This window comes from Mustela lutreola, chromosome 2, assembly GCF_030435805.1.
Source record: "Mustela lutreola isolate mMusLut2 chromosome 2, mMusLut2.pri, whole genome shotgun sequence".
Classification (NCBI taxonomy): Eukaryota; Metazoa; Chordata; class Mammalia; order Carnivora; family Mustelidae; genus Mustela; species Mustela lutreola.
In genome coordinates this window covers 139,418,705-139,436,084 of record NC_081291.1, presented here as the reverse complement: position 1 = coordinate 139,436,084, position 17,380 = coordinate 139,418,705, and the positions used below count along the sequence as shown (strand labels likewise).

At 35.3% G+C, this 17,380-nt stretch overlaps 1 protein-coding gene and 1 pseudogene across 11 annotated transcripts in view; both read right to left on the bottom strand.

Moving 5' to 3' along the window:
* Positions 1-17,380, bottom strand: part of IFT80 (intraflagellar transport 80) — a 124,992-nt gene that overhangs the window by 35,235 nt on the left and 72,377 nt on the right. For all 11 annotated transcript variants that reach the window (XM_059163641.1, XM_059163640.1, XM_059163644.1 and 8 more), the window contains 3 exons: positions 16,060-16,239; positions 6,061-6,179; positions 1,619-1,693 (listed from right to left, as the gene is read on the bottom strand). In XM_059163641.1, coding sequence (XP_059019624.1) covers positions 1,619-1,693; positions 6,061-6,179; positions 16,060-16,239 — 374 coding nt within the window. The remainder of the gene's footprint in view (positions 1-1,618; positions 1,694-6,060; positions 6,180-16,059; positions 16,240-17,380) is intronic.
* On the bottom strand, positions 7,694-8,193 carry LOC131824925 (alpha-ketoglutarate dehydrogenase component 4-like; annotated as a pseudogene).

The following is a 17,380-nucleotide window of genomic DNA, read 5'->3' as shown; positions in this document are numbered from 1 at the left end:
TGTATAAATAAAATTTATTTGGCACTGTTCAAGTAAAAAGAATTTCAGAAATATGGTTTTTTAGATAGCTGACATCTTATCTTTTAAGTGGAAAAGATGTCTTTTTGTTTTAAAAATGTATGATATTACAAGATAATATATTTCAATTTCACTAAACAAAGGAGACAAAATTTGACACAATTTTTCAACTCTCAAGGTCATCAATGTGATGATTATCTTCTTCAGTAACTGTTTAACTGACAGCTTTGGTACTCATGAGACTCTCTTGGTGCATCAAAATAATTAAGCTATTTAGCGATACAGTTCTGTGCTTTTTGTTTTCTCTAGGCTGCCTTACCAGGCAGTCACTTTTCTTCTTATCCTTGTGCCAGCCTCTCACAGCCCACCAGCATTCCTCTTCTGGCTTGCTATTTATAAAAGCTGGGGGTTAGAAAACCTGGTAACAACACTATTAAGAGATTGCCTAGGTGTGAGTAAAGGAATGAGGAATAAAATATATGGTTTTAGTGCAAAGATTTCATGGGTAGCTATTTTAGGCAATTGCTGATTCTATTTTCAAACTTTATTTCTGGTTTTGTTGGGTTGTAGCTTCCTAAGACTGACCTTTGATTCAATCGGATATCACTGTACTCGATAGACTGATTGATGATAGTTTTCATGGAAAAGTGTGGGTTCTTGAGGAATAGCTATTCCCAATTTACTCCAGTTTATTGGCCTGGAGTTTCATGGTCCTGCATACACCAAAGGTGTGGGTAAAGAATATTATTTTTCAAACTTCAGATCACATTCATGTAGTGATTCATAAAATCAATGTGTTTCAAATATTTAAAACCAAAAGTAAGAACTGAACATTATAAAAAATAAGGATCCTGAGGTCAAAACGACCTTATAGTAATTCCCCCATTTCTTTCATTCTTTATTTTTTTTAAAGATTTTATTTATTTATTTGAGAAAGAGAGAGAAAGGGACATAAGAGGGGGAAGGGACAAAAGGAGAGGGAAAAGCAGACTCCCCACTGAGTGCAGAGCTCAACTTGGGGCTTGGTCCCTGAGATCATGACGTAAGCTGAAGTCAGATGTTTAACCAACTGAGCCACCCAGGCACCCCAACTCACCCGTTTCCCTCTCATTCTCTCACATCACTACTTTGATATTTACTTATAATAAATTTAGTCTCATCATTCTTAATAAATTAATTCCTTTTATATTTCTCAATTTAAATTTTTAGTATAGTAAATGATGAGATATATAACCTATATATAACCTCCAAGAACGTTTTTTAAGAGTATAAAGAGGGGTGCCTGGGTGGCTCAGTCAGTTAAACATCCGAATCTGGATCTCAGCTCAGGTCTCAATCTAAGGCTCATGAGTTCAAGCTCCATACTGGGCTCTACACTTAAAAAAAAAAAAAAAAAAAAGGTAGAGAAATTCTGAGACCAACAAGTTTCAGAACCACTGACCTAATAGCTTATTCTCACTTTTCCTTTAAAATAAATAAAAACAGATTGATCCCAAATGACTAATATACCATTCTGTAAGTGCATGCTTTAAAGAGTACTTTACTGCAATCTGAAATATTTTAACCCCATATTCAAGAGCCAAACATGATAAACAAATACCTTTCTGCCTGCAGAATTAAACTAACAGTTCCTTCTTTAAGATCAAATATAAGTGGCGTATTCCAGTTCTTCGTACTAAAAGATAAATAAAATGGATATTTATTAACTTTTTAAAAAACCAAATACTCTTTAATAAATAGATAAGTATTCACTTTAAAAAGTATTATCAGTTTCACCATAACTGTATATATTTCTATTATAGGACTAGGCACATTGTTCTGAAATCATTCACTTACATGGCTGTATCCCTGACTAGAAATCAAACTCCGGGTAAGTAATAAGTATTCAATAGTAAATGTTCAACAAATGTTTATTCTAGATATTACAATATGTGAATTGAGGAATCCTAAGTACATATTCTGTCATTTATTAGCTCTGTGATTTGGGCAAGTCATCTTACGTTTCTCATCTGATAAAGTAATAAAGTAATAGTATGGCTCCGGGAAGAAAGGACACATTTTTGGCTAGCCAGATCAGGATTAGCGATTTGGTTGCACCACCTGTCGGCTATATGATCTTAATCAGCTTAATCTTCTAAGAATCAGTTTCCTTATTTGTAAAATTAAGATAATGGCAACTCACCTAAAGTGCCTAGCTAACTGCCTTTTATATAGTAGATCTTGAACAAACAGAAACTATAATAACAATAATGAATATGAGCATTTTTCCTGCAGGTCTCCCAATGTTACTGTTGGTCCAAATGAATTTTTCTGTGAAGCATTCTGTAAACTAAAATACTGTATAAATGTAAGTTATGACCATGCTTCTTGAATGAATGGATAAATAAATGAACAAATAACTCCTTTGGTTTCTACAGTGTAATATGATTCAAAGATAGGCAAAAGGGAGAGAGCATTTACAAACTGAAAACCCACCCCAAGTCATCAAAATTTCAGTTTAAAATGTTTTATTACTCTTATATATTCTGAATTCCTCTCAATTATTTTCATGAAACCAAATCTTTAAATCAGATTAAACCTCATATTCAGATCCAGAAAGTGTGGGAAGGAGAAGGCTGCAGTAAGTGGGCACACTGATGGGAAATTAATACTGGCTAATGCCAGTAAGTAAATGCAAATGCATTTCAATAAGTAAATGTATGCACAAAGCAAAACAATGAATAAACTACAAATAATTAGTAAGCCTGGTGTTCACAGGTATGATAGAGATTTGTGCTTTGTACTTTAGAAAAGATATCATAGCATGTTTCATTTATGTAGTCATTAGAATTAACCTTCTGTCTTTGATAATAGTGACTGTGAGGTTTGTTTTTTTTTTTAAGATTTTATTTATTTACTTGACAGAAAGGTAGAGAGCACAAGAAAGCAGAGTGGCAGGCAGAGGGAGAGGGAGGTGCAGACTCTGCATTGAGCAGGAAGCCCGATGCAGGGCTCCATCCCAGGGTCCTGGGATAATGACCTGAGCTGAAGGCAGCCGCTTAACTGACTGAGCCACCCAGGCGCCTGATTGTGAAGTTTTTTTAATGTCCCCCCGCAAAATATCTGGTATTTATGACAACTGGGATATATATGTCTGCCCTAAGCCACACTGATGAATACAGCAATTTTCTAAAAATTACTTGAATTCTAAATTCTAAAAAATTATTTGAAAAATCAAATGAAAATTTAACATAGAACTCTTATGTATTATTTACTTTTTCTGGAACTTCTTTTCATATAAAACACTATATTGCTTACACGCTTGTTTTAAAAATTATATTTTTATTAATAAAAAGGGGTAACAGTTATCAAGAACTGGTGGTCAAACCCCAGCTCTTCCTTTAGTAAGGAAGTTTAGTAATTTGACCTAGGGTAAGTTACTTAAATAATCTGTATATCCTTTAGTTTCTTCATCTTGTAAAATGGAAGTAATAATAATACTCAACACCCTGGGTAAATTAAACCTTGACCATAAAGACAGTATAATAGTGCTCAATAAACAATAGTTGTTATTTAAAATACTAGTAGGTGTTCTGAAGCCCCTGGCTGGCTCAGTCAATAGAGGATATGATTCTTGATCTCAGAGTTTGAGGCTGAACCCCACATTGGGTTTAGAGTTTACTTAAAAACAAAATCTTTAATATATAAATAAATAAAATAAAAATGCTAGTAGGTTTTTTAATTTAATGAAATGTATTTTGGTGATGATAGGTCTCAGCACTCCCTCATTCCCACTACCTGGTATTTCACTTTAATAAATAATTTTGTACCTTAGTAAATGTCTTGACAAGAGAGGGAAGGCATGTCTAAGTCAGAAAAGAAGAAAAGCAGTCTTATATTTTGCCACATATTAACTAATATATGAAAAGTAGAGTGACAAAAAAATTAAATCATAACTGCCAAACTTTTCTTCAGTATTTTAAAAAGCAGTTTTTCTAATACAAGTAACACATGATACTAATCCTATGGATTCAAACATTACATCATTGCCACTAAAACTAGCAGAATAAACCCATCATTTGGGATGGTTAAGAGTCCTACCTTTCTTCAAACAAACCCTCAATTGAAGAGATCTTCTCTATTTTTCCTCAACTCCATGAAAATTAATTATTCAAATGACTATGTGCACTAAGTGATTGAGAAGTTTCTTCACATTCTATAATCGCTCCCCTATATAGCAACTACTTAACTTGGTATATTTCTTGACTTTCCCAAGTCTTATTGTTGCTCCTTCTCATTCATATGAGAAAAAATTTTCTTATATTAAATTATATTAGCTTAAGTTATATTGTAACTTAAATTGAGCCACCTGTTTCTTTATCCCCTCTCTTCTCTGCTTCTTCCATTTAATTCTTGACTGCTGTCCTAAGTTGCAGATTCTGATTAGTAGCAGATTTACATATAGTGAGTGAGAGGGTTTTTTTTTTTAAATTTTTTTTAAAGATTTTATTTATTTGTCAGAGAGAGAGAGAGGAACACAAGCAGGCAGAGCAGCAGGCAGAGGCAAAGAGAGAAGCAGGCTCACCGCTGAGCAAGGAGCCCGATGTGGGACTCGATCCCAGGACCCTGGGATCATGACCCGAGCTGAGACAGCGGCTTAACCAACTGAGCCACCCAGGTGCCCCGAGTGAGAGTTTTTAATATATAGTTGTAGTAAGTATTGCTGTTAATCATATTGGATACCTTTGTGTTGTGTACTACTGGGCTTAGGAATCCAAGATACCACTATACTTTGTTTTTTGATTCATTTATTCATCCAAGAATTTTTTTTATTAAGTACCTATACATGGTGAACACAGTATAGTGCTGGATACTGAGTGTACAGTTGTGAATAAGACATATGTAGTCCTTATCTTCAATTTTATATTCAATGATTAAACTATAATCACATGATGTTATAAGCACAGAATGTAAAAAACAATCCTTAACTATTCACAACTCAGGAAGTTAACATAGTGGTGATTTGAGTTTCCTGGATAGTGAGAAGTCAGCTGGGGGCATGCTTAGAGCCAGCTTCTACCAACTGGTATATTTTCAGGAATTCTGCAAGCCAACTGTTTAACAGAGCTATTATTTAAAATTAAATTATATAAACTTATAATTAAGCAAATTATATTCAATACAAAGATAAGTGCTCCAAACCTATTACTTCCAGATGATCTTACTACATTTTACTATTATCTATGCACTTGAGATTATTTACATCTGTTGTATCTATACGGTGGCAAGTCTATATAATAGCTCGCTACTGTGCATCTCTTTTCAATTCTGCTTTCAGTGACATCATACTGGTATCCTGAAATCAGCCTTGGTAGAAGTATTTACATTACAGAAACAGGCAAACACTGAAAAATCAGGTTTGTTTGTTTCCAGAAAGCTAGTTCAACATTCATCAGCACATACTGAGTTAGATTTTGAAAAATACCAAGTATATTTGTTTTAAGCACAAGTTTCTTGGGTGTACTGAAATTATTCCCGGCTTTCTAAAAAGCAGATTGAATATATTTTCCTTGATCATCTCTGGGCAACTCTGTATCTTCAGTATGAACATCCATGATTACCCTAGGCTAGAACACTAAACCTGAATACCTCCTTGTGTCTCTATTGAACATCTTTTAGCCTGTTGTCAGGCTGCTAGCTGTTCCCTTTCTTCCAGTGGCTAGGTGGGTCCTTTTCCCAATACTTATCAGCTGTTCCTCCGAACTTTGAAATCAAGTTATACTAAATTCCTTAGGACTGTGAGTAAAGAAAGAGTAAACACTCTCAGAGAAAGTATTTTCTATTATAAAAATGATTATTAATCTCTGATGCACAACTTTATTAGATTTATTTTCATTGGTTATAGCTCATTTTAAAATCACTTCTTGATTGGGAGTAAGTTAGGATAAGCGAGGTTTTAAGAAAATTAAATTTAGAACCAAACCACGTTGATAGGAAAGGCTGAAAATAAATTTCCTCATCACAGACAAAACTCTGAATTTTTAAGAAATGCAAGATGCTTACGAGAACACATAACATTGAAGAGACGTTGAAACAACTAAGTGTGCGTAGTTCAGAGATGCTTTAATGACTCTATCACGGAATTCCAGTAAATCCACTGCATCATTAAGAACATTGCGAACCTAAACAAGGAAAAATGAAATACCAACAAACAACATTAAAATACATCAGCATTTTAATTAGGTAAGTGAGCAAGATTTTGAAGCATAAAATTCAATGCACTCTAGATTACCTAATCATATAAAAGAGTTCAGTAGGAAATAGCCATAAGACAACATACTTGGTTTATATAAAAGTCAACTAGCAAAAGAAAGACATTAAAAAAACTTCTTAGAAATGTAGATTTCTAACCTGAAAGCCAATCTGAATGTCAATGTAGCAATGGAGAAATAAGGTGAAAAATGCTGTAACACTGAGATATAGTAAATAATATATATGGCATATAGGAGTTGGAAAGAGACTATATGATTCCTATCCAAACAGTAAGAATGTCTCTTTTTAGGGCTAGGTCTTACTTTAAAATTTAAGTTCTTATAAAAAGCGATATAATAATTTTAAAAAATCAAAATGGAGTGGTTGGTATTAGTAAAGCTGCACAGCTGCACAGTGAAGAAGTCAAGCTGCACAGAGGGGCACAAGTATTTCCATATGTTAAAACATAGACAGACATAATATATAAAGAAGCTAAGTACCAACAAACAAATAAAAATTTTACTTATGATAGTCAAACCATTATAAAAGTAACAGAATAAAGTTCGCAAGGATTTTAACCCTTGGCAGTATCTGCTTACAACCCTGAAGTTGATAAACTATCTGCAACAAATTAAGAAAAACATCGAGCAAGCTAAATTTATCTAATCTCTTGTCAATACCAAAATGGGTCGGACATTGTAAAAGGTGGAAGTAGAGAAAAAGAGATTAATTGTACCTAGAAGTTAGAATTTTAAAAAATTTCCCTCAAAATGTTATCATCTTTCTAAATAAAATGTGACTATAGAAAGGGTATGGAAAAAAGTTAAAAAGATAAAGCCAAACTTCTTTTAAGTACTTCTTCAAAGCACTTATACCTATAAGGCATATTATATTTTTATTATCTGCTCTTCAACTCCCATCCCCAGAAAACTACCACCATGATAGATAACAAAATTACATATACATATATTCCTTGACCAGCAATCTTACTTCTAGAATTCTATTGCAAAGACAAATAAGCAAAATCATGAAATAACACACACATGAAATGCTGTAACTATCTATAGCTCTATTGGTAATAGCAAAAGATTGGAAACAGCCCAAATGTCTATCAGTAAGGGATAGACTGAATAAACTATGGCATACTCACAAAGTAGAATACTACACAGCTCCAAAAAGAAAGAAGATCTATAGAGCGATCTCCAGGATATAGTGTAAGGTGAAAAATGCAAGATGCAAAACAATGTGTACAGTATAAAACCTTTCATCTAATGAAGGGAAGGATATGAAGATAAATGGAATTTCTTTTTTCTTAAATGAATACTTTAAATCAGTATATAAACAATTAGGTAAGCTTATGGAGAAGCTGACCAAGATACCTACACTGGGAGATGTAAGTATCTAAATTTCCAATATCCTATTTTTTTACATACTGTTTATTCAAGTTGTTTACTGTATAAATTTTCATGTGCCACATTAGAAGTCCTTTATTGTAAAGACCATTCTTTTGTCTGATGACAAACAGCAGCCATACTGTTAGTGATTATTCTGGACCTCCATGTTAGATAAATTCAATTTCTTCTTGAGATACAAGCTTCTTTCTGTATTTCTGAGGTAATATTTTCATTATTTCTGCAGTGTCTGGTGGACCCTGATGCATGCAAATCTGGTGATTTACTCCCTTTAGAATGCTGTGAAATTGAAGAAGAGTGAAATGGTAGTCCTGCTGATCTGAAACTTCTGATACACTGGGTTTACGCTTGTCTCTTCTGTCAGAGTACCATATTAATGGAGTATGTAGCTTGACTACTGGAATGACCCTGCCAGCAGATGCCATCTTGCTGTCCATCATCACCTTGCGATGGGGCAGCTTCTGGGGTGCTTGCTAGGCACAGAAATAATAGGAGCTCTGAGGAGTTGGGGATGGGCCCTACCTGTGATATATGGATTTGTTTATGTTACAGAAACAAAGCAAGAAACCCAAAACACTACTCATAACATATTAATTGATGTTGTTATTTTAAACTGTATTTTGGGATATAGTTTAATATATATGTGTGTGTGTATGTGTGTGTGTGTATGTATATATATATATATATATATATGGTAAGATAGGCCAAAGATGGGACCATTTGAGCATTAAATAATGGTTCTCTAAAATATTAAAATCTACAAGTTTATAATGACAACATCATCATCAACAACAACATTCATGGGGAAATCAACTCATTATTTGAAAATTGGTAAATTCAGAAAATAACTTCGTAACTATTTCACCTCAGAGTAACCAAATGGTTGAAAAGGCAGTGTCTCACGGAAGAACTTTAGCTAATAAATGTGTTAGGAATGGTAGAATTACAAGATTACCATTTTGCAAATCCCAGTGAAATATGGTTCTAGACAAGTATTATCAATGGCTGCTAAAAATATTAATGTAAAAGCCTAAAGAACTCTTCAGACTTTTTTTAATGATTGATGAACCAAGACTTACAATACCTGAACATATTAACCATAGCATCACTAAAAGAGAGCTAAGGTGACATATGTTGTCTCTTGATGTGATGCAACAGGAAGTCCACAGCATTGATTATGAAGTGTTCTTTATCCTTATCAAGGCTCTAAATCTAATAACCAGTTTACAGGAAATACAGGGATTAGATGAACACGTTAAGTGGAATCACACCATAGGAAAGCAAATGGGAAAAAGTGAAGAATTAAGCAGAACAAACCACCTGGCCTCTTAAGCAAATAAGAAAGAGAAGAAATTGTTTCAGATTTAAAAAGACTGAAGACACAAATCAACTAAATGCAAAGTGAAACTTTGTTTCCTGACATTAATAAATCAACCATATAAGTATGTATTCAGAAAATAACTGGAGAAGTGGGACCTGTTATCATAGAAAGATACATTGAGTAAACAACTAGAGAAATGTGAAATGCTACTATGGTTATGATAAAATAAACAGTTTAATCTTTTGGACACTTTTAAAAAGTCTTACTACAAAACAGCAATGTTGGACTATATTAAAGAAAAAGACACTGATATGTTTGCTTCACTCTTCAGTGAGTAGGGGAATGACTGCAAAAGGGGGAGTACTCTGATCATAGGTGCTTCAAAGGATTGGTGTTGTTCAGGGAAGAAGACATTATTGTGGCCTGAAATCAGCAATGAAGGATAAGGAAGACATCCACTCAATCTCTAGACCTGGCATAAAGGGGAAAAACACTTCTACTTGAGAAGTCTGTAGAAGAAACACTGCTCTCAGGAATTAGCCAATTTTGACTTGAAACAAAAATGTGAAGAGGGCCTTCAGTAAAAAGGGTGAGTTGTGTCTGCAAAGCCATGGATGCATACTGCAGGTTGCATACTAGGGCAAATGGAAAAAAGGGCTAAGAGAATGGGTCCCTTAGAACCAAGCAGGCCACGACTGCAGGAGGCATCTCTGCAAGTCTCTCTTTATTTAAATCCAAGGCTTTTTGAGGTCTTTCATGAAAGGGAGAAGACAACTACCTTGCAGATCCCCAGGCTCTGATTTTAAAGAGACCTAAATCAGGCCTAAATCAGGTTCAAGTACTTTTAGTTCCATTAGCTAGCAGAGCCACTCTCCTCCCTGCCTTTTCCACTCTGCTTCTGGACCAGGAGTCCAGCAGGTCAGAGACTTCACTCCACACTCTCCATTTTTGTTCCATTTCTGTTGCACAGAGATGTTTACCTTGTTTTTGAGTCCAGAAAAGTCTTTTTATTTTTATTTTATTTTTTAAGATTTTATTTATTTATTTGCCAGAGAGAGAGAGAGAGCGAGAGAGCACAAGCAGGGGGAAAGGCAGGCAGAGGTAGAGGGAAAAGCAGGCTCCCCACCAAGCAAGGAGCCCAATGCAGGACTTGATCCCAGGGCCCTAGGATCATCACCTGAGTCAAAAGTAGAGGCTTAACTGACTGAGCCACCCAGGTGTCCTGAGATAAGTCTTTTTAAAAATACATGTATTTCATATATTATTAATCTCTTTGGAGTCACAGGTAAGTCCCTCTCCCTAGTGTGAACTTAATGATACCATCTTAACCAGAAATCTACAAACTTTTTTAAAAGCCCATAATACCATCCTCTCTTAAAAACACTTTAAAGACAAACCATAAGTGACTCTTAATCTCACAAAACAAACTGAGGGTTGCTGGGGGGAGGGGGTTTGGGAGAAGGGGGTGGGATTATGGACATTGGGGAGGGTATGTGCTTTGGTGAGTGCTGTGAAGTGTGTAAACCTGGTGATTCACAGACCTGTACCCCTGGGGATAAAAATATATGTTTATAAAAAATAAAAAATTAATTAGAAAAAAAAATTTTTAAGCTAATGGAATGGAATGAAAGTTTTAAAGGAAGTTATATGGTAGTTTCTTTATAGCAACATGATACACAGTGAAACAAACTAGGTGTTAATACCAGTTTGGGGAATTTCAATATTTAACAGTACAATTGTATAAGCCTATGCCATTATTCAACTACAAATAGGTTTCTTAAAATTCATATTTGCCTAAAGCATCCAATGGGGGGGACTCGCTTTTTTGTGAATCTAGAACACTAGAACTAAAAAAGGAATAAAACATGTCAGCCATAATAACAAAACACCCTGATAATTGTGGTTATAATTTCAAAACTATGTTAAATCTCACATCAGAAATGTACTGTGCTGAATATTTATTTTCTTTGAAGATTTAAAGATTTATTTACTTACTTATTTTTATTTTTAAAGATTTATTTACTCACTTTATTTACTTATTGGGGGGAGGGGCAGAGGGAGAGGGAGAGATTTTTTAAAATGCACCCATTTACTCTGTTCAATTTAGGGCATTTCCAAGATTAGCCTCTTGATATTTGTATCACCTAATACTCCTACCTGACCACAATATTTAGACTACTCAGACTGACATAAACCCCAAAATTCTGTTTCTACATTTCCAGAGTATTCATTTAATCCTATACATGGATATAATCATAGCAATACTTACCATTTATTTTTGTTTTACATATATCATTTCATTTAATCCTCAAAATCACTCTATTATTAATTCTTATCTTTACAAAAGATAGAGTGACTAAAACTCAATCTTGAATTATGCCAACTATGAAAAGCCAAAATTGTGCCCCTTGCTAAACTGAGAGGAGCAGGAGAGAAAAAAAAGGTAAAGAGGAGACCTGGGAAATGCTTCATCTCCCTCACCAGTTCTCTCTCCCTTCTAGGCATTTCTTCCTAACAAAAACATCAGCTATTTCTTTCAGAAAGCATCATCCACTAAGATTCAGCCTGAAGGCAAAGGACAGAGGAAGAAAACTTCTCACTCCAGGTTACCATACACAGAAAAGCTGAGGTCCAGGGAGACAGGTAAAAATGAAGCCTATTGCCAGGTAGCAACTGCCAGGTCCAGCTCTATATTTAACAATTTGGACTCAACATGATCCCTGGTTTCTGTATTAATAAAAAACAAACCAACCAACAGTCTACTAAATTTCTAAGGAAATTGTGAAACTCCAAACCAGGCAAACACACACAAAAATATGTGATTGTTCAGTCCCTATGACAATCCATGCCCCCACCCCTTACAACGAAACTAAGTGCTGCTTAATGTACAGTCCCCAGAAAGGGAATGCTCCCAAGTGGGAGATCTTCCCAGAAAAGCTCACCAGGGTTGCCAAATTAACCAAGCAGCTAACTCTACTGCAAAGAAAAAGAGTTCTCAGTATATTCCTGGCCAGCTAGATTTTAGCTATGGACCTGGTAATAACAATGTATTGTTTTCCCTCTCCTCTTTTCCAAATTGTTTTCAACACAGTCATCCTGTTTTCCCATCACTGCAGGTTAGCAATATTGGGGCAGGGGGGTGGGTAGCGGAGAGGAAGAAGAATAAATAAAATTCACATTTAGTTATAGTTTTCCAGACCAGAGATTTAGAACTGGATGGAATAAGTGGATGAATCTAAGTTATTTTCTATTAGGGCGGGATGGGCTTGGTTTCAACTGCATACAGAATAGCTGCATTAGTTACATAAATGGGCTGGTGAAGTGGCTCTCAGTGCTCTCCACCTTCTGTTATTCACGTTTATGGATATGTCTCTCCACTTGTGTGTGGACTGGATCTAGCAGTCTGCTTTCAGTGAACAGAATATGGTAAAAATGATGAGGTGCCACTTCTTAGTTCAGGGCATAAAAAATTGTGACTCTGTGACTTAAGTCTTGCTTACACTCACTCTGGCCCTTTTCACTTGCTTGCTCTGATAAAGCAAGCTGCCAAGTTTTCAGCTGCCCTTTGGAAAGCCAACATATAAGGAACTGAAAGTGGCCTTCAGTCAATAAGAAACTGAATCCTTCAGTTCAACAGATCATCATAAACAGAATTCTGCCAACAACCATGTCAGTGAGCTTAGAAGCAAATCCTCCCCTAGTGGAGCCTTCAGATGTGACTAAAGCCCTAGCCGACACCTTGATTGTAGCCTTATGAAAGATTCTAAGCCAGAAAACCTCTCTAAACCATGCCTGGATTCCTGACCCACAGAAACTGAGAAATAACAAATGTTGTTATTTTAAGCCATTAAGTTTTAGGGTGATTTATTATGCAACAAAAAAAAAAAGATAACTAGTACAGTATGGTAGTAAACAGCCAAAGGATAAACCATAGTGGAAATGTGTTGGTTTTTGTCTCCCCTGAATCAAATGCTCGTCTCTGGTAAACATATCCTGGTTCTCCTTTGGGGACCATTCTCTCCATTATTCTCAGTAACCAAGAGGTTTAGATGAGGTTGACTCATCCTCCCTGACAAACTAAATACACTCAACTTAATCTTGACACGTGAGACCTGATGCTGAGACTTCTGTTGGAATCACTGTGGAGAGTAAAGCACTCTTCTTGTTGGACTTGAAGTTGAAAGAGGTTAGCCTGGAACTATCAAGGCCATAAATGAGGGAGAGGTTTTGTAAAAATAAAGCCAATATAGAGAAAAGGAAAGTCAAGAAAGGGAAAATGATGAAATCTTGTTGACATTTAAGCCTCTGAATCTAACAATGCCTTGTCTACTTCTCGACTTCATGTGAAGAAATAATCTTCTTTCTTCACTATTTACCTTAACTCAATTTGACATGAATTTATGGGGAAAAAAAAAAGAGAGAGAGATTTTTCAACATATTAATCTAGGAGGTTCTGTGAAAACAGGGACCAAATTTATTTTCATTACAACTTCATTTCCCATTGCCTACCCCAAGGGCTGGCAAGTAGGGATCACTCCATAAATATCTGTTGAATGTGTGAATGAAGGTATTCTAAGAAAAACACTGAATAGGCCTAACTTAGCAAAAGTGTAACGCAAATGTTTTATAATCACTGAAAGAGTAAAATAAAAGACCTTTAAAAAAATTAAAATAGTGCTCTAGTTCTAAAACTTTGAAAGATTATTTAGAAACATTATTTTAAGTATAAAGGGAATTTGGATTAGAAAAGTCATTTTAGCACCTCCACTGTTCACTTTATCTCGTGTAAAAATCTTCTAATCTCTAGGACGACTCCTTTTTATTATGTAAGAAAAACTCCTCTTTTCTAGATATATTCTCATCTTGGGACATTTTTGAAAATAGGGTTAGAATTTATTTTAGCACTACTATATTAGCTAGCTCCCCATGCACTATATGAATAAAATAATCAAGTCCCCAAATTAACTGATTAGAACACCCAATGCGGGGCACCTGGGAGATTCAGTTGGTTAAGTGTCTGCATTTAGCTCAGGTCGTGGGGTCCTGGATTTGAGCCCTGCATCAGGCTCCCTGTTCAGCAGGTAGTCTGCTTCTCCCTCTCCTTTTGCCCTTCTTCCTGGCTTGTGCTCTCTCATGCACTCTCTCTCTCTCTCAAATTAATACATAAAATCTGATTTAAAAAAAAAAAACTCACAATGCATTTTTTGTCACAGATACAATACTATAAATAATGTTTTGGTTTCCAGGTTAATTAACAGCAATATCTATTTATACATAACATCATCTAGATCCAAAAACTAATTTACAGGAAATAGAGAAGTCAGAGGAGTATGTCAAACGACACCATAGTGATACAATTAGTAAAGTCCAGACTGTGGGAAACTCTGTTGAACAAACCAATTTGGTTTCTTCAACAAATAAAATGCAGGAGGTAAAAACAGAGATTGAAGGGGAATGTATAAATTAAGAGACTTAAAGACATGTCAACCAATTACAACTTGTAAACCACTTTGGATCTTCACTCAAACAAACTAACTTTAAAAAATGTGACAGGTAGGAAATGACTGAAAATTTGAACACTTCCTGGATGTTTGATAATATTAAAGAATTATTATTTTTAAGGCACAATAATGGTATTTTGGTTATGTTAAAGAGTCCCGGGGCACCTGGGTGGCTCAGTGGGTTCAAGCCTCTGCCTTCGGCTTGGGTCATGATCCCAGAGTCCTGGGATTGAGCCCAGCATTGGGCTCTCTGCTCAGCAGGGAGCCTGCTTCCTTCCTCTCTCTCTCTGCCTGCCTCTCTGCCTTCTTGTGATCTCTGTCCGTCAAATAAAGAAATAAAATATTTTTTAAAAAAAGAGTCCTTACCTTTTAGTTGTATACTGAAAATTTTACAGATAAAATATATCTGAATTGGTTTCAAAATAATGGGGAAGGAGGAAGATACGGACATAGATGGGGCAGGCTTGATCATGGGTTGATGGTTGTTAGGGCTGGGTGATGAGTACCTGGAGACTCATTACACTGTTCTGTCTACTTCTGTGTAGGTATTAAATTCTCCATAATAAAAAGTTTAAAAATTTAAAGATAAGTGAACAGAACAAAGAAAAACTACAATGTAGAGCTAACTATTATTAATCTAGTAATATTATTCAAATTTAAAAATCTAGATACTTAAGCTAAAGAATATTTGAGTAGACCTAGAAATTACAAGACATATGTTTCCAAATAATTACAATACTCTGGATTCTCAATATGAAGACAGAGGCAACAGTTACAGATAGGAGGAAGAAGACTTAGAAGGTACAGGTTCACCTTTCTCTGGCAGAGGGTTTGCCACTGGCACATAGTCCTTGGCCCCTTCCTCCTACCTTTTGCCAACCAACTTTTAAAATATTTGTTGAGCATTTATCATACGTAAGACACTGGGCTTGAATGAAACACAGTGCTGTGCCTTTAAGAAGCTTATAATTGCATTGATAACTCCTCCCACTGGACTTTTCCACCTATCTCCCACTGCCACATTCTAACCTTCCTGTTTTATTTTACTCCAAAAGTACTTGTTTTTCTCTCCCTAATTCCCAGTAAAAACTTCTTACCATTTTCCCACTTTAGCTTGCCTAAGTAATTCTTAAAAGGAAAAAAAATTTTTAAAAAATCAGGTTAAATAAGCTTCTACAATAATAAATAAATAAAATAATAAAACCCGGACAGTGACTAGCAGGTTAGGCCTGCCATGGGGTCAGCCCCTAACTGGAGTGATAAGATCAAGCTTGTCACAGCTTCTTCCCCCTCTTCTTCAACTGAATCCATACATTCCCTAAACGCTTTGAGTTTCACCATCCCTGCCTCAACCCTACCACCAGAGTAGCTGTGGGCACTTGGGTTCTATAATGGTGAGAGGTTCTTAACTTTAGGTCATGAAAAAAGTCATTAATGGCCTAGTTAAAATATTTCCGATATAACTGAATTTTTATAAACTTGATTTAAATATACTTAGTGAAGATAATTCCATATTCTGTATAGTGAGCTGACGAGAGAAGAAGCAAGGTTAATCAGGCATGGAACATAATCATACCTGCATGGTTCTTCGTTTAGTTAATGTTACTTGAAAATTTTTCCACTCCCAGCGTTGTTCCACCACATGTGCAAAAACAACATGCCCATTTCCACAGGCTCCAGCAATCTGAGTGCCGTCAATTGACCATGCGATGTTAAATATGCTGCCAGTGTTGGGCTTTTCTAAGGCATATGACCACTGGAGAAGAAAAAATGAGAGAAAAATCGATACACTGAAAAAAAAAATCTTAAGTTTTAAATTGAGCATACATTAACATTTTAAGATGATTTTTAAAAGACTGTGCCTTTATCCTAGAATTAATATTTTTCATACTAAAATGTGTACTGAACAGAAGATATGGATGTAATTTTTAAAGTACATAGTAGAATACAACAGAAGTATGTAAAATCTCTCAAGCACTGCAAAACACCCATACCATTTCCATTAGCATTATTATTATTAAGTAATAATACTGAACGGGTTAACACAAAGACTCTATAGAAGAAAAAAAAGATACCTTGCTATTAATTCTTAAGGATCTCTATAGTCCCTACATCTGAAAGATTGGTTTTAATATTCCAATAGTGTCACTAAAAAATTGAAACTAAACACACAATATAACTAAGACATCTCTGATATACATTTTAAATCATGAAAGATAGGTTAATGGATCTTTTCTTTTTTTTCATAATGTAGTAAATATAATCTCTTCTAGAGTCTACTACCTTTTTGAGAAAGTTACCTAATCAATAAGCATCAACTAGGATGAAAGAGACTCTGTGTGTGTGTGTGTGTGTGTGTGTGTGTGTGAATAAGACAGTAAGAAAAAGACTTTTAAAAGATGCTATTACAAGGAGCACCTGGGTGGCTCAGTGGGTTAAAGCCTCTGCCTTCGGCTCAGGGCATGATCCCAGCAACCTGGAATCGAGTCCCACATCAGGCTCTCTGCTCAGCAGGGAGCCTGCTTCCCCCCCCACCTGCCTCTCTGCCTACTTGTGATCTCTGTCTGTCAAATAAATAAATAAAATCTTAAAAAAAAAAAAAAAGATGCTATTACAAGCATTTTCTTTCATTTTTTCAGATGCGACATAAATATTTGCTAAAAGGATGATTTATTTATTTGACTAAATTGATATACATTCTCTTCCCATTCTTCCAACCTTACAGCCCAAAGTCAAATTAAGTCTTGATTTTTTTTGTTGTTGATTTTTTGGTTGCTCTTGGTGGGTATTTATTTTGTTGCACAATATTGCTGCTTCAAATGTGTTCATTGTTAGCTATGGGCTCACTGACCAAAAAATGTGGAGAAAATGGGAAAGATATAGAAAAAGATTCATTA